Source organism: Chrysochloris asiatica, unplaced genomic scaffold (assembly GCF_000296735.1).
Source record: "Chrysochloris asiatica unplaced genomic scaffold, ChrAsi1.0 scaffold00140, whole genome shotgun sequence".
In the NCBI taxonomy this organism is placed as follows: domain Eukaryota; kingdom Metazoa; phylum Chordata; class Mammalia; order Afrosoricida; family Chrysochloridae; genus Chrysochloris; species Chrysochloris asiatica.
In genome coordinates, this window is record NW_006408658.1 from 2,379,431 (window position 1) to 2,407,248 (window position 27,818).

Here is a 27,818-nt window from a genome sequence, read left to right on the forward strand (position 1 = left end):
TCTCAGATATAGTGCTGGAAGATGAAAACCTTATGACTAGCACCAGAACTTTCTCAGATATAGCGCTGGAAGATGAAAACCTTATGAATAGCACCAGAACATTCTCAGATATAGTGCCAGAAGAAGAGACCCTTAGGTTGGAAGGCACTCAAAATATGACTGACAAGAGCACCATCCTCAAAGTAGTAGTTGTTTTTAAGTGCCATCAAGTCAGTTCCAAAACATTGTGACCTTGGATAGAGTTTCCAAGACTGGTGGGTTTGAACCCCTGCCATTGCAGTTAGCAGTCCAGTGCTTATCCTATTGTTCCACAACAGGACTCCAAGTAGAGTTGACCATAATGGCATGAATGGATTAAAGTTTTGGGGACTTCCATTTGATGATGGGACACAAATCAGAATGAGGAGAAACAGTTATTAATAATCAGAACATGAAATGTACAAAGTATAAATCTAGGAAAATTGGAAGTTGTCAAAATTGTAATGGAACGCATAAAGATCAATATCCTAAGCATTAATGATTTGAAATGGACTGGTATTGGCCATTTAGAATTGGAAAACCATGTGCTTTATTATGCTGAGAGTATCAAAACAAGAGGAATGGCATTGCATTCATTGTCAAAAAGAACATTAAAAAATCCATCTTGAAATATAATGCTGTCTGTGATTGGATACTATTGATACCCTTAACAAGGAAGACCGGTTAATATCACTATTATTCAAATTTATGCACCAACCATTAAAGCTGCTGCTGTTGTTGTTGTTATTAAGCACTGTCAAGTTGGTTCCAACTCAAAGCGACATTATAGAGGGTTTCTGAAGAGCGGCTGGTGAGTTTGAACTGCTGGTCTTGCAGTTCAACTGATCTTTCAGTTAAGTGCTTATCTTACAGTGAACTGAAGAATTCTATTAACTTCTTCAGTCTGAAATTGCTCAAATATGCAATCAAAACATATTGATAATTTCTGGTGTTTGCAAAGGTTGGAAACAAAGAGGAAGGATTGATTGTTGGAAAATATGGCCTTGACATGCAGACCAGCCTGGAGTGGCTAGAAGAACAGAAGATACTTCTTGAAAGAAAGATCAGCAGGAAAAATAAGAAACAAAATGGCAGTCTGATTGGCTACTATAAGAACAAGCAAGTTGTTTGCTGAGGAGCCACCAAGGCAAGCAATCAAGCCCCTTTAGGATAAACCCCCCTCCAAGACTGAAACTCAAAGGGAACACACAAGCAGGCATGTAAGCTTGCTAGTGATCACATTGGTCTACTGGTAAGTGGAAGTGGGGAAAAGAAAGCATTGAAGACATGGCCTGAGTTTGACCACATTCCATATACACCCACTGACTTGGAGACGAGAGAGAGAAGAGGAGGGGCTGGTTGGTCCAAAATGTGGTGAGACCTGAGGACTTCTAAGCCCATGGACAAGGACTTAGCCAAAAGGGCTAGAGCTGAGAGTGAAGCATCCAGCTGATATGAAGTGAGGGGAGACGCACAAGAATGCCCAAACTTGCAGATAGTACCCATTTGACCTAGCTTCGATGGTTTGATGATCAGAACTTGAATAGAGCAAGATAAAGAAATTTGATAAAGGAAGCAAGTGTAAATTGGTGCAGTTTGATGAACTGGAACTTTACTATGGATGTGCAAAGACCTGGAGTTAGAAAACCAAAAAGGAATAACATGCTCAGCATTTCTCAAGCTGAGGAAACTGAAGAAAAAAATCAAGCCTCAACTTTCATTATTAAAGGATTCTATGGGCAAATTATTGAATGATGCAGAAAATATCAAAAGAAGATGGAAGGAGGGCATATGCACAAGAACACCCACGCTTGCAGATAATACCCACTTAACCTGGCTTCAATGACTGGATGATTAGAGCTCAACTAGAAGAAGAAAAAGAGGGAAAAAAGAGTAATCTGATACAACTGACCTCCATACACAGAGTAGATGGGGATGGGCAACTTGGACATTGGCTACCTAAAATGGGGGGGCTACAAAGGCAAGAAGTGGCTGGCTTACAAGCTTTCAAGAGGGAACCTAGATCCAGAGGGCATGAAAGAAGGTAGAATCTTCACTGAGTAGTAGCCAATCTGTCTAGACGAGACTGATGAAAGGAAATGCGTATAGGTCTCTTGTGATACAATAGTAAATAATTGTTATCAGGACTGATTGTGAGGGTTGTAAATGTAAAGGTAGACGTTTTGTAGCAGGGAGAGGAGTGATTAACTTTGCAGTCTAGGATCGGGGGTCCCTGGGACCATGAAGGGAGAAGAGTGGAGAGCAGGACCCTACCCAGAGAAGCAGTGATCCCTGAGATGGAGGCAAAGACGATGACGCGGAGAGATGGAGCAGCTGGGGACTTTAGACCCAGAGAGGGAGAGGGGCTGTGTGCTGACGATCGGGGTGGGGGAAGGGAGCGGGAGGGGGGCAGGAAGGATATACCCTTTGGTTGATTGATGATGCATGGAGGGGATTGTAACCATGGCAATAAAACAATATATGATAGGATGAATGTAAAACTAATGTTCTCCCATGTAAATTTCACATAATTCACTATAAAACATTTATTAAAAAAAACAAAAACAAACAAACAAAAAAACAAAGAAGATGGAAGGAATACACAGAGTCACTGTACCAAAAAGAAATGGTTGAATTTGACCATTTCTTTTTGGTACAGTGACTCTGTACACATGGTCGATGTTCAACCATTTCAATAGGTAGTATATGATCAAGAACCAAAGATTCTGAAAGAAGAAGTCCAAGGTGCATGGAATGCATTGGCAAAGAACAAAAGGCTCCAGGAAGTGATGGAATACAAATTAAAATATTTCAACAAACTGATGCAGCACTGGAGGCACTTACTCACTCATCTATACCAAGAAATTTGGAAGACAATTACCTAGCCAGCTGATCAGAAGAGATCTATATTTGTGCCCATTCCAAAGAGAGGTGACCCAACGGAATGTGGAAATCATTGGACAATATAATTGATATCCCATTTGAGTAAAGGTTTACTAAAGGTAATAAAAAATGGCTGCAAACTTACAAGCCAGTTTCAGAAGAGGACCTGGAACAAGGGATATCATTGCTGACATCAGATGGATCTTGACTGAAAGCAGAGAATACCAAAAAGGTGTTTACCTGTGCTTTATTTACTACGCAAAGGCTTTTGATTGTGTGGATTATGACAAGCTATGGATAACACTGCAAAGTATGAGTATTCCAAAACCCTTAATTGTGCTCATGAGGAACTTGTACATAACCAAATGGTTTAAAATTAGCAAAGATATGTGCCAGGATTGTATTCTTTCACCATATTTATTAATCTGTACACTGAGCAAGTAATCTGAGAAACTGGATTATATGAAGGAAAACATGATATCAGGATTGGAAGAAAAGTTATTAATAACCTGTGATATGTAGATGATACAACCTTGCTTGCTGAAAGTGAAGAAGATTTAAAATACTTACTAATCAAGATCAAAGACCACAGCCTTCAGTATGAGCTGCATCTCAATGTAAAGAAAACAAATATCCTTACCACTGGACCAATAAAATACATCCACATTAATGAAAATTGAAGTTGTCAGAGACTTTTACTCGGATCAACCATCAACATTCATGGAAGCAGCAGTCAATAAATCAAACAACGTATTGCAGTAGGCAAATCTGCTGCACAAGACCTTTAAAAACTGTTGAAGAGCAAAGATGTCAGTTTGAAGACTAAGGTGTGCCTGACCCAAGCCATGGTATTTTCAATAACCTTATATGCATGTGAACGTTGGACAGTGAATAAGGAAGACAATACAAGATGCATTTGAGTTATGGTGTTGGAGGAGAATATGTAAAGTACCAAGGACTGCCAAAAGAATAAACAAATCTGTGTTGGGCGAAGTATAGCCAGAGTGCTCCTTGGAAGTCAGGAAGGCCAAACTTTGTCTCTCATATACTGGACATATTATCAGGAGGGACCAGTCACTGGAGAAGGATATCATATTTGGTAAAGTAGAGGGTGGGAGACCTATGTGAGTAAACAAGACCGCATTTTTCTGTAGAACTGCTTCTAGATCAAAGGTGCGGTGAAATTTTTATAGATGTGATGGTGCTATTTAAAATGAACAAAGTCTATTTTAAAAGACACAAAATGGAGTGTCTTTTAAAATTCATTCTAGACCTTAGAAACCTTAGTCATGCTGAGTCTTAGATTGGTCTTCCTCAGACAGATGTGCCCACCATTTAAGAGATTTTTCCAGACCTTGGCCTGTGTGCTTCCTGACACTGATTCCAAGTTGTCCTTGTAACTTCCTAGAGGGTCCTGATCCTGGGTTGTAGTCTGTTATTTCACTAATAGATCCCTTAACTGTGAGTGAGGCCTGTGAGTGCTATGTGGCTGTGGTAACAAATGATCAAATTCTAAACAGTAGGGGAACACTGTAAGAAAGTGAATGGGGACAGAGAAATGGAGACATGGGAAGGCAGAGATGTATCTGACTCCGCTTCATAAAAACCAACTATGTGCTGATCCTCTGTGCTGATTCCTTATGAATTTAGAAAATTCATTAAGCTACATACAACACATTTGAAGTTGATTCTACTCATAACAATCCTATAGGACAGAGTAGAGCTATCTCACAGGGTTCCCATGGTTGTAATTTCTATGGGAGCAGACTGTAAACTTCTCCCCCACTAAGCAGGTGATGGCTTCCATTCACCCACCTTTCAGTTCACAGGAGGCTGATTACTGGGCCACCAGAGCTTCACAATGTTGCATCGTTGTTGTTGTCAGGTGCCATTGAGTCGGAACCGACTCATAGCGACCCCATGCACAGCAGAACGAAACATTACAGGCACGCAATTCCGTTCTTTAAACTGCTTTCCAATGACTCACTTACCTCAAGCACAAAACACTCATTGACTACTTAATTAACTCATTAATTCACTTTACAAATCAATTTATAATTACTTGCATTTCTGTGTGCTGGGAAATGTAAAATCATGTAAACCAGTAATCTCTAATACAGTTTTCTGGGATGTTGCAAATGATTTCTCTCAGTATATGCATTCCAGCCATACAGTGAACTAGAAAGTCTTTTCTGTGCTGTCCAGTTCTGTAGGCATTAGTCACACATAGCTTTTGAATACTTGAATTGTAGCAAATGTACCTAAGGACATGAATGATTATTTTTTTTAATATTGAAATTTATATAGCCACAAATAATAATCATTTGTATCCTACTTGAATACAAATAGTCAGAAAAACTATCAAAGAATTTATAATAACTTGGGGAGAATTGAAAATTACCAAGGAATTTGCAAGGGGACTTTTAAACGTTCATGGAAAAATGGAATTAAAAGAATGGAACATTTCCACTAACTTTTGAAACCTCCTTGTCTGCCTTGGGAGATCAGACATGGGAACTAAAAAATAACTTACTTAGCTTTTAGGATGCTTAAATACCATTAAAAGGAGCCCTTTAAGTACGCCTGGTCCAAGCCATAGTGTTTTCAATAACCTCATATACATATGAAAATTGGACAGTGAATAAGGAAGACCATAGAAGAAGTGATACATTTGAGTTACGGTGATGGAGGAGAGTGTTAAAAATACCATGGACTGCCAAAAGAACAAACCCATCTGTGTTGGAAGAAGTACATCCAGAATGCTCCCTGGAAGCCAGGATGGCCAGATTTCTTTTATGGGTATTGATTATGAATCCAAATAATATCAAATCAATATTTTCTACACATTTATCAATATTTTCTACACACTGCTTATTAGTCCTTTTTTATGTTGAGGTATAATTCATACTAAAGGTTGTATGTAGTCTTTGATCATCATCAATAAGTGCTTCAAATCTTCTTCGCTTTCAGCAAATAAGATTGAGTCATCTGTATATTGTTGGTTGTTAATGAGTCTTCCTCCCATACATAAATATAGAGACATAAATTTCACTGTGAGTGCTAAGAAGGTTGGATCCTGAACCTAATCACTTCTGGGTAATAAGGAGCAGCATAAACAAACATAAACACACAGGTGGAAGACAGATGTCACATGCAGATCACCAAGGAACCAAAAAACACCAGGGCTACAGAAGCAGAGAGACAAGCTTCTTCCCGAGTCGAGTCGAGAGAAGGAGCCATCCCCTACAGCTGGTACCCTGAATTCAGACTTCTAGCCTCCTGAATCCTGGTGTGGTGCTGTAGGATGAGCATTGTACTGCTAACCTCAAAGTTGATCACTCAAACCCATCAACCACTCCTTGGAAACTCTACACCGGATTGCTGTGAACCGGAACCAACTCAACAGCACTTAACAACAGCCTCCTGAAGTGCGAGGAAATAAATTTCTGTTCTTTAACACTTCCCTCCCTCCCCACAAAAAAGGAGCTCTTTAAAAGGAGTCCTTACCTCAAGAGTGGTGGGTAGTACAAATGCTTAACACACTCAGGAGGTCTCACTACCAATAAGGAAAAGCCAGGAGTGGAGGACATCCTTTGTACCCTGAGATAGCTGCACATCGAACCTCCTCAGCCCAGGGACAGAATGCTGTCACACCAGAGAAGCAGCAGAGGATCAGCAGCAACAGAACCAAGAATCAGAGCATGAGAGAGAGCAGTGGGATTCCCAGCCCACAGAGCAAGTAAAGTTGAGTGATTTGTTTTCAGAATGCAGTGCCTCCAGGTACTTAATTAGGGGAGCTAAGTTAGCTGACCAATGGAACTAACTAGTGCCAAGTGTCTTCAGGTAGAGGCTTATGGTGGAGTGGTGTGTCCTGTGAGTATTTATCAACAGCTCTAAAAGAGTTTTGTAACATTGCCAGAGCAGGGCAGAGGCCAGGCCAAGGACCAGAGAGCAGCCTGTCTGTGGGCACGGCAAAGGAGTGGCTGTCCTGGCAGTAAGTACTGTGCCTTGAGCATTTCTGACCCTGAATTGTAACCTGTCAACTTCCCCAATAAACCCCATAACTGTGAATATGATGTCTGAGTTCTGTGTGGTCACTGCAATGACGTATTGACTCAAATGAGTAGAGTGCTGTGGGAGGGATGGTTTGGTGACATTATTTTTTATAATTATTATAAGTGGGAGGCAACTTAATAGCAACTAGATTTTGACAAGAAATTGTCACATTAGAAATGTTTAGGAGTTTTAATTCTAACTCAACCCCTTATATCAATGATGCCATGTATATTTTCACCTAATGCAGATATTGCATTATCCTTTGACTAGATAAGATGGAGCATCAAGATTCCACTTAAATATAATCCAACTAACTCAGTGGCATGAATTTTTTATTTTTTATTCATCATTGTATTTTCAGCTCCTGAAAATAAAGCCAGGTACAAAGACAGTATGTGACAAACTTTTATTACATCAATGAATAGATTCCATGTAAGACTATTGTTTTATAGTCCCGTCTATCTAATATAAAGTTCTAAAAGTTTACGGTAAATCTTCACACTGATTTGGGGAAACTAAACTGATATACGCTGTTGTTGTTGTTATGTGCCGTGAAGTTGGTTCTGACTCATAGCGAGCTGCACAGGGTTTCTGAGGCTGTAAATCTTTACAGGCGCAGAAAGCCTCATCTTTCTCCTGCGGAACAGCTGGTAGTTTCAAACTGCTGACCCTGAGGTTCGCAGCCTGATTCATAACCACTACACTACGAGAGCTCCTTAAACTGATATATGTTGTTGTTGTTGTTGTGTGCCATTGAGTCGGTTCCGACCCATAGCGACCCGGTACAGGGTTTCCGAGGGTATAAATCTTTACGGGAGTAGAAAGCCTCATCTTTCTCCCGCGGAGCAGCTGGTAGTTTCGAACCGCTGACCTTAAGGTTCGCAGCCCGATTCGTAACCACTACGCTATAAGTGCCCCAAATCACACCAATCCAATATTGCCCCTTAGGGTTTCTTTCCTTAGTGAGTTTTCATTTGTAGCACATGGGCTCGCCTTGAATGGGAAGCAACTCAACAGAAACTGACACTAACAGCAAGAAGCAGCATTCCAGATATTGTCTTTTCTTTTTTGAAAATTCTAAGTACTTATTTTATCCACTGACATGAACTCAGTCTGATTTACTTAATCAACACAATAAGACAATCAGCATGTATACATTTGATTTTATATCAGATTATGTCTCCATATCAATGCACATATTTATATACAATGAGTATATTGTTGTTGTTGTTAAGTGCCATCGAGTCGGTTCCGACCCATAGCGACCCAGTACAGGGTTTCCGAGGGTGTAAATCTTTACGGGAGTAGAAAGCCTCATCTTTCTCCCGCGGAGCGGCTGGTAGTTTCGAACCGCTGACCTTAAGGTTCGCAGCCCGATTCGTAACCACTACGCTACCAGAGCTCCTTCACAATGAGTATATTGGGATTTCTATAATGGGCATTTTTGTAATAGTGTATGGAAACAATGGAAAGTTGTTCTGCACTGCTAGGGGGTAGGACTGGAATAATGGTAGTAGTAATATACAAATAGTAGTTATGATTAACTTTCTTGATAACTTATATGTTAGGCACTGTATGATCCTCTTTTGCACAAATTATCTTTCTTAATACTTTATGAGATGATTATTATTTTGTTGTTGTTGTTCAGTGCTGTTGATTCAGTTCTGACCCATAGCGACCCTGTATAGGGTTTCCGAGGAGCAGCTGGTGAGTTTGAACCACCGACCTTGCAGTTCAAATGGCTTTGCAGTCTGGCACATTAACCCACAGCGCCACGTAAGGCCCCCGTTTTATTGCAAATACACTTAGGCTTAGAGAGGTTAAGTACCTTGCCTTCAGTCACACAACTAACAAATGAGATTTTGAACCTAGAAAGTCTGCTAATAGAGTCCAGGGTATATAAAGACCACTTTATTTTACACCTTCCATTGTGAATGTCAATCATGCTGATCAATACAGTCCTCAATTTCGCTGGAAAACATGCACCCTCTCTTCCTTCTCCTAGACAATGCTGCTTTCAACACTACAATCGGATGTGTCACTGATCCAAACAAAGCCAATAGAAATATTCTCTAGAATTTCTGAATGTGGAATAAGTTTTGGTAGTAAAGTTCTAAGTTGTTGGACAGGTTTCCAGGTGTAGAATAGCCCAGGGAAATGAAAAATCATGAACTGGTCAGCCATATAGAATTAGAATCAGTGTAATATGGGCAAAAATGTAAACGTGACCAAATTTATTAATATTGTATGTTGTGTTGTTAGATGCTGCTGAGTTGGTTCTAACCCATAGCAACCCTCTGCACAACAGAATGGAAAACTACCTAGTCCTGCACCAGCCTCATACTTGTTATGTTTGAGCCCATTGCTGCTGCCACTGTGTCAGTCCATCTTGCTAGGGACCTTCCTCTTTTTCTATGACCCTCCACTTTACCAAGCATGATGTCCTTTTCAAGGGACTGGTCCCTCCTGACAACATGGCTAAAGTACACGAGACAAAGTCTCCTCATCCTCACTTCTATGGAGAATTCTGATTGTACTTCTTCCAAGACAAATTTATTTGTTCTTCTGGCAGTCCTTAGTACTTTCAGTATTCTTCCCCAACACCACAATTCAAATGCATCTATTTTTCTGCAGTCTTCCTTATTCATTGTCCAACTTTTACATGCATATGAGGCCATTGAAAACACCATGGCTTAGGTCAAAGTGATATCTTTGGTCTTTAACACTTCAAAGAGGTCATTTGCAGCAGGTTTTTCCAATGCAATGTTGTTATTAAGTTCCATCAAGTTAGTTCTGACTCATAATGACTCTGTATATGGTGTCCAAGGAGTGGCTGGTGGGTTTGAACCACCAACCTTGCAGTTAGCAGGCCAGGACTTATCAGACAGTACCACACCAGGACTCCTTTGATATCTTGACTGCTGCTGCCATGAGCATTGACCGTGGAGCGCACATGTCTGTCAGTTTACAGTACTGTGGTAAACTTGCATGTTGCTGTGATGCTGAAAGGTATGTCACTGGTGTTTCAAATACCAGCAGCGTTATCCATGATGGGCAGGTTCCACTGGAGCTTCAGACTAAGAACAGACTAGGAATAAGGACTCGATGGTCCACTTCTGAGTGATTAGCCCCTGAAACCATATGAATAGCAATGAAACACTGTCTGCTATAGTGCCAGAAGTTGAGTCCCTCAGGTTGAAAGGCACTCAAAATAGAGTTGAAAAATGTGAATGGACAAAGCTTTGGGATCTTCATTTGCTGATGGTGCACAACTCAGAATAAGAAGAAACAGCTGAAAACATTAATTGATAATTGGAACAGGGAATGTACCAGATATGAATACAGGAAAATTGAAAGTTGTAAAAAATGAAATGGAACACATAAAGATCAATAACTTCTGCATTTGTGAGCTGGAATTAACTGGTATTTGGCCATTTTGAATCAGATAATCATATGGTTTACTGTGTGGGGAATGACAAATTCAAGAGGAATGGTGTCACATTCATTGTCAAAAAACATTTCAAGATACATTTTGAAATACAGTGCTGTCAGGATAATATCTATACACCTACAAGAAAGTAGGTCAATACAATTATTATTCAAATTTGCACACCAATCATCAAAGCCAGTGATGAAGAAATTGAAGAATTCTACCAACCAGGTGGTTCAGTACAATAAACACTGGACTGCAAACTAGATTGGTGGTTCAAGCCCACCAGCTGCTCCACAGGAGAAAGATGAGGCTATGTGCTCTCACAAAGATTAATAGACTTGGAAACCCCATACAGGGTTGATATGAGTTAGAACTAACTCAACAGTACTTAACAACTACCAACTTCTTCAGTCTGAAATTGATCGAACATGCAATCAAGATACATTGATAATTACTGGAGATTGGAATGTGAATGTAGGAAACAAATGTAGGATCAGTAGTTGGGATTTTTTTTTTTTTTTTTAAATAGTTGGAAGATGTTGCCTTGGTGTTAGAAACAATGCTGAAGATCACATGATAAAATTTTGCAACACCAACAACTTATTCATTGCAAATACCTTTTTTCAATAACACAAATGGTGACTATACACATGGACCTCACCAGATGAAATACACAGTAATGAAATTGACTACATCTGTGGAACTAGATAAAAGAGAAGCTTAATATCATCACCCTAAGCAGACCAGGAGCTAACTGTGAAACAGGCTCAAGCTGAAGAAAATTAAAGCAAATTCAAGAGAACCTAAGTACAACCTTGAGTATACACCACCTGAATTTAGAGACCATCTCAAGAACAGATTGAATACACTGAATACTAATGACCAAAGACCAGAAGAGTGTGGTCTTTCATCATACATGGTGAAAGCAAAAGGTCATTAAAAAGACAGAAAAGACTTTGAAACTTGCTCTTGAACACAGAGTGGCTAAATTCAATAGAAAAAATGATGAAGTAAAAGACTTGAACAGAAAATCTTAAAGGACAGCTCAGGAAGACAAAGTATCATAATGAAATGTAAAAAGATCTGGAATTAGAAAGCCAAAAGGAAAGAACATGCTTAGCATTTTTCAAGCTGAAATAACTGAGGAGCAAATTCAAACCTCAACTTGCAATATTGAAGGATTCTATGGACAAATTATTAAATGACTCAGGAAGCCACAAAATAAGATGGAAGGAGTACACAGAATCACCGAACCAAAATTAACTGGTTGACCTTCAACCATTTCAGGAGGTAGCATATGATCAAGAACCAGTGGTATTGAAGGAAGAAGTACAAGCTGCATTGAAGGCGTTAGTGAAAAACAGATCTAAGAATTGACAAAAAACAAATTGAAGTAGCTCAACAAACTGATAAAGCACTGAAAGTACTTACTAGACTTTGCCAAGGAATCTGGAAGACAGCTACCTGGACAACTGACTGGAAATTATCCATATTTGTGCCCATTTCAAAGAAAAGTGACCCAACAGAATGAAGAAATTACCTAACAATAATCATTAGTATCTCATGCAAGTAAAATTTTGCTGAAGATAATTTAAAAGCAGTTGTAGCAGTACATCTACAGGGAGCTGCCAGAAATTCAAGCCAGATTCAGAAAAGGATGTGGAACGTGGGATATCATTGCTGATGTCAGATTTTGGCTGAAAGAAGAAAATACCACAAAGATGTTTATTGGTGCTTTATTGATGCCACAAAGACATCTGACTCTGTGGATCATAACAAACTATAGATAACATTGCAGAGAATGGGAATTCCAGAACACTTTCTTGTATTCATGAGGAAGAGACATATAGATCAAGAGGAAGTCATTTGAACAGAGCAAGGGGAGGAGATACTGTATGGATTAAAATCAGGAAAAATGTGCGCCAGGGTTGTATCCTTTCACTATTACTTATTCAATCTGTATGTTGAGCAAATAATCTGAAAAGCTAGACTATATAAAGAAGAACATGGTATCAGGATCAGAGGAAGACTCATTAACAACCTGTGATATGCAGATGATACGACCTCGCATGCTCAAAGTGAAGAGGATTTGAAGCACTTGCTCATCAAGATCAAAGACTGTATGGCCTTCACTATGGATTACAACTCAGTGTAAAGAAAACAAAATTAATATAGTATAAAATGGTTAAATCTGGAATATCCTAGCCACAAAAATTTAATATCTTTAATTCATTAGGAAAGGGAGGACCACCTAACTTAGCGTGTTGGGCAGTTCAGACATTCCAGAAACACTGTGCTTACCTCTGTCCTCAGTAGAGTCTGAGACCAAGGAATTATTCTGTTCCAGAGGCAGTGGGTGCAACCAGATGAGAGCCTGGTTGCTGGGGTCAAGCAGCAGAGGCCAACGGCAACTGTAATAGTGGGTAGGACTTCGCAGAAGCAGGCCAGCCAGGCGAGCGGACTTTGCCTGGGGCTTCTGATCGCTATCCCATTGGTGCTGTTCATGGTCAGAGCTCAGCAAAGACAGAAGGTTGAAGGGAGAGTGTGTGGGCAGTAGGGGTTTCTTTGGCATGTTAATAGATTTCTCCTTCTGCCTCAGTGCCTTTGCCACATCATCTGGACCCAGGGTCTCCTGAAAGCCCTCGCACAGAGCCAGCCATTTGTCTAATAGCTCCTGGCGCCGCAATGGTGGGAAGGGACCCAGGTAGACAATGGCAGCTGAACACAGGAGGGCATCTCCCAAAACAGTCATGCAGTACCCCTTCAGCTTCTAGGATGAAAGGGAAGGTCAGATGATGTGCAGGCAAACTGAAGAGGGTCTGGCCGAGGGGAAGCAGATTAGGATATGGGATAAAGCATAGCAAGAGGGGTAGAGTGGGATAGAGGGAGGCAATGAGGGCCTAAAGAGAAGCAGAGAAAGGGTGGGGCAGCGGGGTGTAGGGGTGGGGGTGGGCAGCACAAAAATGAATTATGGGGGGACGTCTGAGAAAGGAATGGTTACCTTGAGCTGTGTAGTCCAGGAGTGTATAGGTGTGAGCAGTGCAGCCTTTATGGGCCACTTGTAATATTTGCCAAACTGTGCGTGAATGAGGGTCTCCATCATAAAGCTATAGGAATCTTGGGCATCCTTCATCTTTTTAATCAGGGTTAAATTGTGCTGCAGGGTCTCATGGGCCTGGAATTGGTAACGGCCCAGACGGGCTTGCTCCCGAGCTAGCGCTGCTTCCACCTGCCGCAACAGCAGACCTGTCGGCAGTCCCCGGCGCTGTGCCAACCCATAGCGCAGAACGGCCCAAAGCCACACTGTCAGGCTTGCTGCAGGTGTGCTTACTGCTCGCAGAGCCTCATCGCTCATGCCTGGAGCCTTCAGAGCTAGGTTTAACTTGATCAGCTCTGAATCTGTCATCTTCTCCTTGGGGAAGAATACCAACTCCTGCATACATGTTAAGGGGATGAGAGAAGATATGGCTACTCTGAACACAACAGTCTAACCCTGCCAACTCTCTGCTGTCCCCCCTCCTCTTTCCTCATTGTGCCCCACCATCCCTACCTGATAAAAATCCTCAGTGCATAACAGTTGCTTCGCACTGGCCCAGCCTGGTTCACGGTGGAACAGGTCACACAGTGCATTGGTCACCTGGACTACAGATTTTGGTGGTGCTCGATAGCTCCGTAACTCCTCGAAATCAGCCACCTGCAGCTGGCTTAGAGGCCCCAGGAATGCCTTGCCCATCTAAATGAGGAGATATGCACTGTGAAGTGAGCTCTCCTACAAGGTGTTTCCAGGCGGAAGCGTCTCCTCCCAAGAGTCCCATGATGGACTGTCCTATTATCTTGGCCCTCTCCTCCCCAGCAGATGCATGATGTATCACATTTTCCTCTCCTCTGGACATCTTATGTCCTTTCCCAAGAGAGAAAAAGTGCATGGCAGGTGGCAGCAAAGAGCTTACCTGTTCCAGGAAAGCCACATGCTGAGCCTGCAGAGCATCTCGCTGTTTGACCAAATTCTCAATGAGCTTCTCCTGCTGCTGACATTCTGCCATCTGCTGCTTGTACAGAAACTTGTCTTGTTCTATCTGATGCTGAAGTATACTGAGGCTCTGTGAACAGAGATTTAGGCCTTGCAGTTCCATGTCTTGGGTCAAGCAGGAACACTCAAGGGGGAAGATTCTATGGACTTGGTACCAAAGTACACTCTTCACTTGAGAGCCAGAGTGACCAAGTTAGACTCCAAATAAGTCACAAATTATAGTCTGAGGCCTGGGTCTATCAGTTACCTAATCTCTGAGCTATATACCTAGTAATAAAGACCAAGTTGGTGGTTGCTTTTTCTGCAACTGCTTTGCCATTATATAGGCCTAGGCAGGCAATCTGAATCCAAAGCCTGCGAGCTTAACTAGTATGTTACAATCCTTGTCTTACTTGACCTATTAGAGTCACAGACCTATTTGTCACAGATGACACTTAATTCACTCTGAAAGCATTCTCCCTTGGCTTCTGTGATATTGTGTTCTCCTCCAATGTGTCTCACTGCTATGTCTCTTTCTTTTCCATCCCTTAAATATATGCCTTAGCAATTGTTCAGAGCCACCTTAACACTTTAAACTTCTACACATCTTCTCCAGTCTCATGATTTTGATTACCATTTTCGGGGAGCACTTAACTCTCGTTTCTTGGCAAGGCCGCACTGGGGGGAGAGACATTATGCACGTCAAATGACTCTCAAAAGCTGACCCCTATCTTCCCTTCAAGTTAGACCTAAATTTACTTGTAAAAATATATAATTTGGCAATATTCACAGCTTTTCACTATGAGTTCTACAAACTCTAGGAAAAACTAGCTTAGCAGCAATTGCTTTCAGCCTTGGTGGATTGAATACAAAGAAAAATTGTGTAAATTACTCCCTTTTATTAGAAAACCTAAGTAACTGCATTTGTAAGGCCACAAAAGCAAATAGCATATTAGAGTCAAGCTGACCTACCCCCATAAACCTCACCACAATTAGTCATTAGCCAGAATTCTCAAACCCCTACATACAGACACCTGCGTAAACAAGTAGACAATAATGAACTTAAGTGAAGGATAGTTTTGACTTAATAATCTACACTTCTTGCAGCACGTAGCCAGGTTGGGCTTTATGCCACATAGATTCCAAGTGATTTAATGAATACCTTTATTACGAAAATAATAGCACATTATGTAGGATAGAAAGTTTATAATCCTTTAGTAGAAACAAGAAGAAACAGTTTTATCTCATACTGGGAAAGAACATGAAGGTCAGTCTGAACATCACAGAAGTATTTTTGTCAAGGTTGTCTAATGACCAGGTGCAAGAATGTTGTGACTGTGTAATAATTCAAGAAAAGATAAAAGTGTCAATGCATGTACTGTGTAATTTTAAGTATAAAAAATAAAGATTTGCTGAGCGGTACTGGCAAAAAAAGGTAGAAGCAGAAAGAGGTAGGAGGCAAAAAGAAGGCAGAGGGCAGACAGCAGAGAGAGCAGACAGCAAAGAACAGAAAGCAGAAGCAGAGGCAGAAGCTGGAGAGAACAGCCAGACAGCACAGCAAGTTGAAAAGCCTTTTGACTGTATTCATTCATTTCTTCATCACCACTGATTCCGCGTATCCTCTCGTGTCCCACGACCCCCCGCGGAGAGCAGGAACTCCCCGCAACCATTTATATTCTAATACCTCCCAAATCTGGATTTCTAGTTAGATTCTTTCCCAAACACCACACCTGTGTATCCATCAACTTAATAGAAGTCTCCTCTTGGATGGCGTACAGGTCCTCAACTCTACATGCCCCAACCTGAATATATTGGCTATCCTCCTCAGCTCCACTGTAGTCCTCTCCTCATGTGTTCTTTATCTCAAAGAATGGTGGCAAATACAACCAGTTTCCCAAGGGAAAAATCTACTTGATACCCTGAACCCATTTCCTCCATTCCCTAAACCCAATCTATATCCAAGGCCATTCAATTCTACTTCCTAAATGTCTTCTATATTAGTGCCATCCCCAACACCCACCATATACTCTCACCATGCCCCCTAACCTGCTGCATAGGTTTCCTAACTTATCTCTCAGCGTCTACTCTTATTCTCCCTCTAATTCATTCTCTATTATTCAGCTTAATGGATTTTCTAAAAAAGGAATTTCATTCTATCCTTTAACATTAATCACACTTATCACCCCTTCATTTGCTTTATGGGGCCTCCATGGCCAGGACTCTAACTCATCTTTCCAGCCTCATCTCTTTCCTGTCCCCAAGCTCCCTACTTGGTATTCTCCAGTCATCCTAAATTTCACTTCCTTCCACATGGCACACATTCCCTTGACTTTGGAACTTTACACATACAATTTCCTTAACCTAAGACATTCTTCCTCCCATTCCTCTTACATATCTAATTAAATGTAACCTAACCTTCAGGTTAGGATATTTACAGACCATTTAAAAAACAGATTTGACATACTGAAATCTAATGTGACCGAACACCAGACACATTGTGGAATGACATCAAGGACATCATATATGTAGAAAGCAATGGTTATTAAAAAGACAGGAAAGAAAGAAAATACCAAAGTAGATGTCAGAAGAGACTCTGAAACAAATGAAATGTGCAAAGACCTGGAGTTAAAAAAACAAAAAGAGAAGACCATGATTGGCATTTCTCAAAAATAAAAGCCTCAAATTACAATACTGAAATATTCAAGGGGAAAATACTAAATAATGAAGGAAGCATCTAAAGAAGGTAGAAGAAACAAAAAAAGTCATTGTACCAAAAATAATTGGTTGGCATTCATCAATTTCAGGAGGTAGGTAACATATGTTAAGAACCAACTATATTGCATTTTATGAAGCAAAGATAACCCCCATAACCCAAACCAGGCAAAACATCACTAGAGAGAAAATTATAGACCAATATCCCTCATGAACACAGATGCAAAAGCACTCAAATAAACCCTAGTCAATAGAATTAAACAACATATTAAAAAAATAGTGCATCATGGCCAAGTGGGATACATGCTAGGGATACAAGGATGGCGCAATATTATAAAAACAATCAACTTAATTCACCACGTAAATAAAGCCAGAGCTGTAAGGCAAGAACTGGTATGAAAGGCATCCAAATTGGCAAAGAAGAAGTAAGACTCTATTTTCAGATGATATGATCCTATACATAAAAAAATTCCAAAGAGTCAGCAAAAAAATTATTGAAACTTATTGAAAGATTCAGAATAGTGGCAGGGTACAAGATCAACATACAAAAATCATTTGGAAGGGATGGGCAACTTAGACATTGGCTACCCAAAACTGGGGGGCTACAAAGGCACAAAGTGACTGGCTTAAAAGCTTTCAAGAGGGAGCCTAGTTTCAGAGGATGTGGGGGAAGGTAGAATCTTCACTGAGTACTTTCCAACCTGTCTGGATGGGGCTGGTGAAAGGAGATAGGGATAAGGAAAAAAAAAAGGACAACATACCATTAAATTAATTAAAATCAACTTGAAGATGAAAAAATGGCAGAGAACACATGGTAACATACTGGAAAAACCACTGGGCTAACAATCTATGGAGGCAATAGAACTACAGTTTTCTATTATGGCAAAGAGGGAATGTAACCTGCTGAGGGGTTGTTATTGCACCACATGCTGCCAACTGTGAACAACACCTGAAGTCCATAAGAACTCCAGCAAAGTACAACTAAGAGCTTAGGTCATAAATGCTCCAGGAGATTCTTATGCCTAGAAGTACAGCTTTCTCTCAAACTCACTACCAAAGTGCTATATAGTGAGAGAAAGAGGTTTTAGAACTTGTTTTTCTTTTTTCTTTAGAATTTAGCATAATTAGATGGCTCCTAAAAACTTAGATAATATGTCTCTTTTGATAAAATAAGAGCATATGTGTCTGATATAGAATTTTTTTAAATTAAAAAGAAAATTAATTTTAAAAAATGTTTAAAACAAATTTCTGCATTGATAAATATTTAAGTATTAACAACACTCAAAATTAACATCTGATACAAAGATTTAAAAAATATAAAATGCTTCAATATTTAAAAAAAAAAAAAAAAACTCAGTTGGATTTCTTTACACTAATAAAGACAGCTCTGAGAAGGAAATCAGTAAAACAATACCCTTTGCAATAGCCACCTAAAAGATGAAATAATTAGTAATAAATCTAATCAGAGAAAACAAAATAGTTATACAAAGAAAAAAACAAAATGCTCCTACAAGAAACCAAAATAGATTTATAAAAATGGAAGAATATACCATGTTCATGGATTGTTGTTGTTGTTAGGTGCCATTGAGTCAGTACTGACTCATAGCAACCTTATGCACAGCAAAACGAAACACTGCACAATCCTGGGCCAACCTCACTACTGTTGCCATGCTTGAGTCCATCGATGCTGTCACTTGGCCAATCCATCTCATTGGGGGTCTTCCTCTTTTTCTCTGACCCTCTACTTTACCAAACATAATATCCTTCTCCAGCGACTGGTCCCCCCTGACAATATGTCTGAAGTATGAGAGACAAAGTTTGGCCATCTTGGCCTCCAAGGAGCACTCTGGCTGCACTTCTTCCAAAACAGATCTATTGGTTCTTTAGGCAACCCATGGCACTTTCAATATTCTCCTCCAACACCATAACTCAAAGGCATCAATTCTTCTGTGGTCTTCCTTATTCACTGTCCAGCTTTCGCATGCATATGAAGTTATTGAAAATACCATGGCTTGGATCACGTGCACCTTAGTCTTCAACCTGACATCTTTGCTCTTCAACACTTTAAAAAGGTCTTGTGCAGCAGATTTGCCTAATGCAATACGCCATTTGATTTCTTGACTGCTGCTTCCATGAGTGTTGATAGTTGATCCAAGAAAACTGAAGTCCTTGACAACTTCAATCTTTTCTCTGTTGATAAGAATGTTGTCTATTGGTCCAGTGGTGAGGATTTTTGTTTCTTTATAGGAAGGTTTAGTATAGTGAAACTTCCAACACTACCCAAAGTAATCTGTAGATATAATGCAATCCCAATTCAGATTCCAAAGTCATTATTCAAAGACATGAAAACTGATCACTAACTATATGGAAAGGAAAGAGATCTCGGGCAAGCAAAGCATTATTTAAGAAGAACAAAGTTGGAGGCCTCTCACTTCCTGGTCTCAAAATTTAGTACGCAGCCAAAGTGGTTAAAGCAGGCTGGTACTGGTACAATGATAGATACATAGATCAATGGAACAGAATTGAGAACTCAAAAGTAAATCCATTCATATACTGTCAGCAGGTTTTTGACACAGGGCCAAAATGGAGAAGAACTAGTCTTTTCAATAAATGGTCAAAACTGGAAATCCATTTGTAGAAAATGAAACAAGACCAATATTTCAGACCACATACAAAAACAAACTCAATGTGGATTAAAGACCTGAATGTAAAAACTCGAACTATAAAGATCATCAATGAAAAACTAGAGACAAACTGAGGAACTCTGATGGTGGTGGTGGTCATGTGCTGTGGAGTCAGTTCCGACTCATAGCAGCCTTGCATAGGGTTTCCAAGGCTGTAAATCTTTATGAGAGCCTTGTCTTTCTCCCATGGAACTGCTGGTAGTTTCGAACTGCTTACCTTGAGGTTAGCAGTCCAACTTGTAACCACTATGCTACTAGAGCTCCTAGAAACTCTGATAGATGACATTCATATACTATCAAATATAACTAAAAACACACAAATAGCAGAAGACAAAATAGATAACTGGGACCTCCTAAAAATCAAAAGATTTCACCACACACACACAAAAAAGCCCATACACTGGAAAGCATTTTTTGCAATGACATCAAACAAGGGACTAATTTCTAAAATTTATAGAAAATGACAATACCTCTAAAAGAAAAAGACCAAGAACCCACCTAAAAAATGGACAGAGGACATAAACAGACACTTCACCAAAGAGGACATTGTGGTGGCCAACAAATATATGAAGAAATGTTCACATCTCTAGCCATCCGAGAGATACAAATTAAAACAACAATGAGATATCTCACCCCAGCATTAGTAACAAAGTTTAAAGAAACCAGAAAACAACAAATGCTGGTGAGGGTTTGGAGAGACTGTGAGTCCCTTCTTGTTATAATTTCGAATACACACGGATTAGAGTATGTCCAAAACTTAAATTTACTTCAGTGTTAAAAATTATTATCTCCGCAGTTATACTCTATGAATGTGGTGGCGCATATAGGGAGCAAAATGAAGAAAACTTCCTAGATATCACCAAACATCTTAAGGCAATGCATTTCTGGGCCTGGGAACTCAGAACCATACTCTCAACAGACACCATGGTCAATTGGCATAACATAGTCCACAAAGACAATGTTGTTCATCTACTTTGTTGAGTAGTGAGTGGGATTTTAAAAAGCTCGTGAGCAGCTGTCTAAGGTGTAACTGTTGGTCTTTCTCCATGTATGGAGGACAGAATACTAATCAAAACTGAAGACACTTGAAATTAATTAGTCCAATAGACTAACAGAACACATTAACATTAACATCAGTCTCCACATCCACAGCTCTGAGACCAGAAGAATCAGACGGTGCACAATTACCACTACCACTGCTGTGAAAGGGATCACATTAGGAGGTCCCAGATGTTGTTGTTAAGGCCTGTTGAGTCAGTCTGACTCATAGCAACCTTGTATATGGTTTCTAAGGAGCAACTGGTGGGTTTGAATCACCAACTTTGTGGTTAGCAGTTTGGTGCTTATCCTACAATACCACACAAGGAACAAGTGATATCACTGCTGATGTCAGATGGATGTTGACTGAAAGCAGAGAACGCCAGAAAGATGTTTACCAATATTTTATTAACTATGCAAAGACATTTGACTATGTAGATCATAACAAATTATGGACAACATTGCAAAGAATGGGAATTCCAGAACATCTAATTGTGCTCATGTGGAACCTGTACATAGACCAAGAGGCAGTTATTCAAACAGAACAAGGGGATACTGCATTTTTAAACCTTGTTGTTGTTGTTGTTAAGTGCCATTGAGTCGGTTCCGACCCATAGCGACCCTGTACAGGGTTTCCGAGGGTGTAAATCTTTACGGGAGTAGAAAGCCTCATCTTTTTCCCGCGGAGCGGCTGGTAGTTTCGAACCGCTGACCTTAAGGTTCGCAGCCCGATTCGTAACCACTACACTACCAGAGCTCCTTTAAAATCGGGAAAGGTGTGTCAGGGTTGTTCCCTATTTCATCATACTTATCTGAGAATCTGGGATATCTGTAGAAAAACACAACATCAGGAATACAGCAAGACTCATTGTGGTACCTTGAATTTACTTGACATGGCTTTTCTATCCAGTCTTCTTAATTTCCACCAAGTGATTGGGCAGGACCATGCAAATAAAGTGTACAGGATGCTAAGATTGGGAGTGGTAGGTTTTGCCCTCCAGCTAGATTTAAAAGAAGCCATCTCAGAAGCAGGATGATCTCAGGAGCATCCAGAGGGAGAGTATGAGTGTAGCATGAGATTCCTATCTAGAAAAATGGTAACGGCAGAGGTCATGGCATGGAGAGACAGAGCAGTTGTGGGCTGCAGTTGTGGATTGAGTAAAGCTGAGTACTTACGGACAAGAGGCTGGTTTGCAGAATGTGCCCTTTGGGCATTCACAGACTGGCTAAAACAGCTTTGCAACAAGTGCTCGAGCAGGGCAGAGGCCAAGGAGCCACATGGTTGAGAGGCCAAAGATAAGAGTGAGGCCTGTAGTATGGCAGGCAATAGGCCTTCCTGACTGGAAAACTGCTGCATCATGAGTTTTTCTGGTCCTGAATTGTATCCTGTTCATTTCCCTAATAAACCCCATAACCATGAGTATTGTTAGGAGTTTTGTGTGGCCATTGCAATGGATTATCAAACCCAGAGGTGAAGCAGGTGCTGTAGGAGGGATGGTTTTATGTCAGAATAAGTATAGAAAGTTTTAGGGTGGGATCATGTTGGACTGGTGCTTCATAGGAAATGGCCTTTGGCTGATTTTGACTTTGATTCTCTTTCCTTCTTGTAAAGCCAGGGGAAGTCAGATATGGCTTCCACATGGTTTAAGTACTTATTTGTTGTTGTTGTTGTTGTTAAGTGCCGTCGAGTTGGTTTCGACCCATAGCGACCGTGAAAGGGTTTCCGAGGCTGTAAATCTTTACGGGAGCAGAACGCCATATCTTTCTCCTGCGGAGCAGCTGGTAGTTTCAAACTGCTGACCTTGAGGTTCGCAGCCCAATTCGTAACCACTACGCTACCAGAGCTCTTTTAAGTACTTATTAGCAACTGGTTATAAGCAGATGACACAATCTTGCTTGCTGAAAGTGAAGAAGAATTGAAGCACTTACCGAGGAATACCAAAGACTACAGTCTTCAGGATGGATTACACCTCAGTAGAAGGAAAGCAAAAGTCCTCACCACTGGACCAATAAGTGTTATCATGATAAATGGAGAAAAGACTGAAGTTGTCAAGGATTTCATTTTACTTGGATCCACAATCAACAGCCTTGGAAACAGCAGTCAAGAAATGGTAGGGCATATTACATTGGCTAAATCTGCTACAAAAGACCTTTTTAAAGTATTAAAAAGGAAAGAAGTCAGGGGACTTCTGAAGAAATGTCAGATTAGGTAGACATGGACCCTCCACAACAAATCTAGGGGAGACCAAATGAAACAGACGCTGATGAAAATCCTGGAAACCTGAACTTCAGAGGAAAGGTTAGAAAAGTGAGTTGAGTTCTTACTGGGAGGAGAAACTAATTAGGGATAGCAAGAACGGGAAACTGACTAGTGAATGGCCAGCGAGATATGGCACAACCATTCTGAACTTTAGTGAGTAACTTCGGCGACAGAAGGTGATCTGACAGAGCAGATTCACACAAGCAATAGGATAGGAGTGATTCCTTTATTCCCCTCATACTTTGCTTGTGACCAGAGACATGGCCAGCACGCAACTTCATCCACGCCCAGTACAAACCTTGCTTTCTTGGAGTTCGGAGTCACATGGTGGTGAGCCACATCAGTATGAGGTGGAAGTTGGAGGCACTGTTTTGGTGCCTGGATTCAGGTTGGCTTGGGTCCAGGTCTACAGAACCCACAAAGCCAGAAGAATAGCATTAGTCTAGTAGAAGTCTTAATAATCAGACATCTGTTCTCAACTGTCCTGTGGTCCTAACAAACACAAAATCCAGCTCCATTAAGGGTCCCCATAAACTGCTTTTGCATTGAGTGCTCTGAAAATAGATAACATAGAAGCCTATAGGACCTCCATCTAGTACCAGGAACTCCACTGTCATATGCTTCCTGCACCTATGAGGGAAGGTCCTTCCCTGGCTCTGGGAGCTCCCCAGAGTTTTTTCCTCTCTAGGTACAATAACTGCACTGGTTTTATTTTTTTCCTTTTGTTATTTCTATCTGTTGATTCTTTCTTCTCATTTCTATCCATTCCCTTGCATTTTATCCTTTCTATCTCCATTTTTGTTTTTCCTTCTTTTCTTCTGTTTCTCATTTTCCCTCTTCTTTTATTTTCTTATTGATCTTTCTGTACTGCTCTCAACTCTCTTTCTCTTCCTCTTCCCTTGCCCTGGTTTTTATAATTTTAAAAAATATTATTATTTCTTCTTTTTATTTTCTCTCTTATTTTTCTCATCTATAGTTCTATTGTCTTGTCCCTTTTTTCTGTTTTTAGTTATTATATTATTTTTGTCTGGTTGCTACCTGTTGTTATTTATTTGTTCTCCTTTATTATTTTCTCTTTTCTTTGCTAGTTGCTTGTTTGTTTATTCTGTTTTGTTTTCTTGTGTGTGTGTGTGATCTCTTTCCCACCCAAAAGGAGACAGCAACTGTACCCATGCAATCCAGCCACATCCGTACTCTCTGCTGCTCCAATCACTGGGCAAGAGCCAATATCAGCTCCTATACCACCTGATCAATGATAGGCAGCAGTCAACACATGCCAAAACGACTCTAAACTGAGGTGCATGAATGGAAAATGGTGCAAATGCTTCCATTCTTTAACTACACCCATAGGAGATAGTTGGTGAGAGCCTAAGAACACATGGGACATATAATCATCAATTAAATACAAAGATAACAATAACACAATGCCCTGAAGACAAAAGATAAGTTTAGTTAATACAAATAAACAAGAAAGAATGACTCAAAAAAAAAAAAATGAGCCAGAAGACAATTCTGAAGAACAAAAGGTAAAGGAACTTACTGAGAAAGAATTCAAAAGAATGATTTTTAGGTACCTTATAAGGATTAACAGAAAGATTAAGGAAGCAAAGAGAACACAGAAAAGGCTTTAGAAGAATTCAGGAAAACACCATAAAAACAGACAAAATAAATGCAAAATTTAAAATAATAGAAACGCAGAAAGATATCAGAAATGAGCAATACATTGAAAGGACAAAGGAGCAGATCTGAGGCAATGGAAGCCTGAATTAGTGAACTTGAAGATAAATCTTTCAACACAAGTATGCTAGAATAATAATCAGAAAAAAGAATGAAAAAAATATGAAGAAAGACTAAGAGTTATGTGGGACACCATGAAGAGGAATAACATGGGTGATTGGAATTCCAGAATAGGAAAAGACAATGAAAAGCATGGAGAAAATTGTTGAAGAGTTGTTGGAAGAAAACTTCCCTAACATCATGAAAGATGAGATGGTAAACATACAAGAGGTTAAATAAACCCCAAACAGGATAGATCCCAAAAGAAAATATCCAAGACATATAATCAAGTTTCCCCAAACCAAAGACAAAGAAGGACTCCTGAGAGCAGCTTAGGAAAAATGAAATGTTACCTATTGGAGAACCAATAAAATACGGCTAAGCTCTGATCTCTCAGCAGAAACCATGCAGGCAAGAAGGCAATGGGACAATATATACAAAACACTGAAAGGGGAAAAAAAGCCAATCAAGAATCATATACCTAGCAAAGTGGTCTCTCAAATATGATGGTGAAATTAGGACATGCTCTAATTCAGGACAGATAAACAGAAATTAAAGGAAGTTGTAACAACCACCCCAACTCTACAAAGAATACTAAAGGGTATTCTTTAGACTGAGAACCAACAACAGCAGACAGTAACCTGAGATTATTAACACACCAGGGCTCACTCCAGATATATTTGTTGTTGTTAAGTTCTGACTTATAGCAACTCTCTACAGGGTTTCTGAGAAGCAGCTAGTGAATTTGAACCACCGACCTTGTAGTTCAAACTGACCTTGTGGTCCAGTGCTTTATCCTACAGCATCACCCAATCCAGATACATAGTATTTAAAGAAAAACAGGCCTACAAAACTGAAAATAGGGAACCGGAGATATGAATTTATAATAGAGTAAAAGTACAAAACAAAATGAGGGGATGGTGTAGATACAGGACTTCCATATGGTAAGGAAGTCAAGTAGGTTTCACGTTAAAACAAACCTTTAAATGAGGAAAATTAATAAATTATAGGGTAACCACAAAGAAAATGAATATACCTGTATATCAAAGTAAAAGACAAAATCAGAAAAATTTACTAAACATAACAGAAATGAAAATGAAAAGAAAACTGACAAACAAAATGGACTCAGTGAAGAGCCTAACAAAGAAAGCAGCAGCACAACAAAACAACACAGCAGAATGACAGCATACCATTCGTACCCAACAATAATTACACTGAATGTAAAGCAATTAAGTGCATTAGTCAAGAGACAGAGAGTACGAGAATGGATAAGAAAACAGGATCTTTCAGTATTCTGTACAAGAAATACATCAAAACGATGGAGACAACCTAAATAAATGCCTGTCAACAGAAGACTGGTTAAACTTTGGTACATACACAGAACATCTATACAACATTGAAGAATAAAGATGAGTCTACAAAACACCTCACAACATGGAGGAACCTGGAGGACATTGTCCTGAGTGAAACTGTCAATCATTTGGCAGTGGTTATGTGACATGGAGTTGGTTCCAACTTGTATCAACCCTATATAGTGTTTCCGAGGCTGTAAATCTTAATGGGAGCAGAAAGCCTTAGATTTTTCTCTTGAAGCATCTGGTAGATTTGAACTGCTGACCTTGTGGTTAGCGGCCCAACTTGTAACCCAGTGCACTACCAGAGCTCCTTAGTCAATCACTAAAGAACAAATACTGTATGAGACCAATGTTGTAAAAAGTTAAGAAAAGACTTTCTTGATAAAAGAAACATTCTATGAAGCTTGTGGGAAAGAAAATTATTCCAGCACTAGAAATTAGACATATATGAAAATAGATGACAAGGCAGGAAATATACAACAAGATGGATATTGGCTAAGGTAAGATTAAGGTAGCAGAAGACACAGGGAGGAATGCAAGAGGTAAAGTGAATAGAGATAAATATTGTTAACTGATGGTACACGGAGGGGATTGCAATCATTGTAATGAAGCAAAGTATATAATTTGTTGAATGTAAAACTGATCATGTGCTCTGTAAACCTTCACTCAATTCACAACAAAAATTTTTTTAAAAAAAGGAAAGACTTTGTTTTGAAGACTAAGGTATACCAGACCCATTCATAATATTTTCAGTTGCCTCATACACATGTAAAAGCTGGACAACGAATAAGGAAGACCTAAGATGAATTCATACCTCTGAATTATGGTTTTGGAGAAGAATATTGAATATACTCAACTGAAGACAAAGAAATTTATGTTGGAAGGAGTAAAGCCAGAATGTTTTTTAGAAATCAGGATGGTGAGACTTCATTTCACGTAGTCTGAACATGAAATCAGGACAGACCAATCCCTGGAGAAAAACATCATGTTTGGAAAAATAGGGGGTCTGAGAAGAAGAAGAACACCCTCAATAAGATGGATTGACACATCATCTGAAACAATGGGTTCAAATACAGTAATGATTGTGAGAATGGCACAGGATTGGGCAATGTACATAGGATTACTGACTTGGAACTGACATGATGGCACCAAACAATAACAACAACAATGTTCAGCTATCAGTTTTTATTTACTTCTTTTGTTTTTATACTTAAGAAACATTTTTTAGTTCCTATCATGTTATATATCATCAAAACAATAGATTATACTGCCACCTAATAAAATAGATGGAGTCCTGGTGTGATGCTGTAGGATAAGTGCAGAACCATAAGGTCAGTCTGAACCACAGGGTAGGCAGTTCAAATTCACAAGCCACTCCTTGTAAACGCTATACGGGTCGCTATGAGTTGAAATGCACATGAGTTTAAAGGTTCGATGACTCTCAGCAGTAGCAGTAGCAGTAGCACCATGTTATACAAGGAGTCCTGATAGTGTAGTGTTGTTGTTGTTGTTGTCAGGTGCCATCGAGTCGGAACCGACTCATAGCGACCCCATGCACAGCAGAACGAAACAATGTCCGATCCTGGGCCAACCT

The 27,818-nt window shown here is 39.9% G+C and overlaps 1 protein-coding gene across 1 annotated transcript in view; it reads right to left on the reverse strand.

The window, feature by feature from the left end:
• The window catches only part of DNHD1 (dynein heavy chain domain 1), a 105,838-nt gene that overhangs the window by 9,050 nt on the left and 68,970 nt on the right, over nt 1-27,818 (reverse strand). Inside the window, 4 exon segments of the mRNA XM_006870307.1 lie at nt 12,683-13,160; nt 13,392-13,823; nt 13,941-14,123; nt 14,341-14,490. Coding sequence (XP_006870369.1) covers nt 12,683-13,160; nt 13,392-13,823; nt 13,941-14,123; nt 14,341-14,490 — 1,243 coding nt within the window.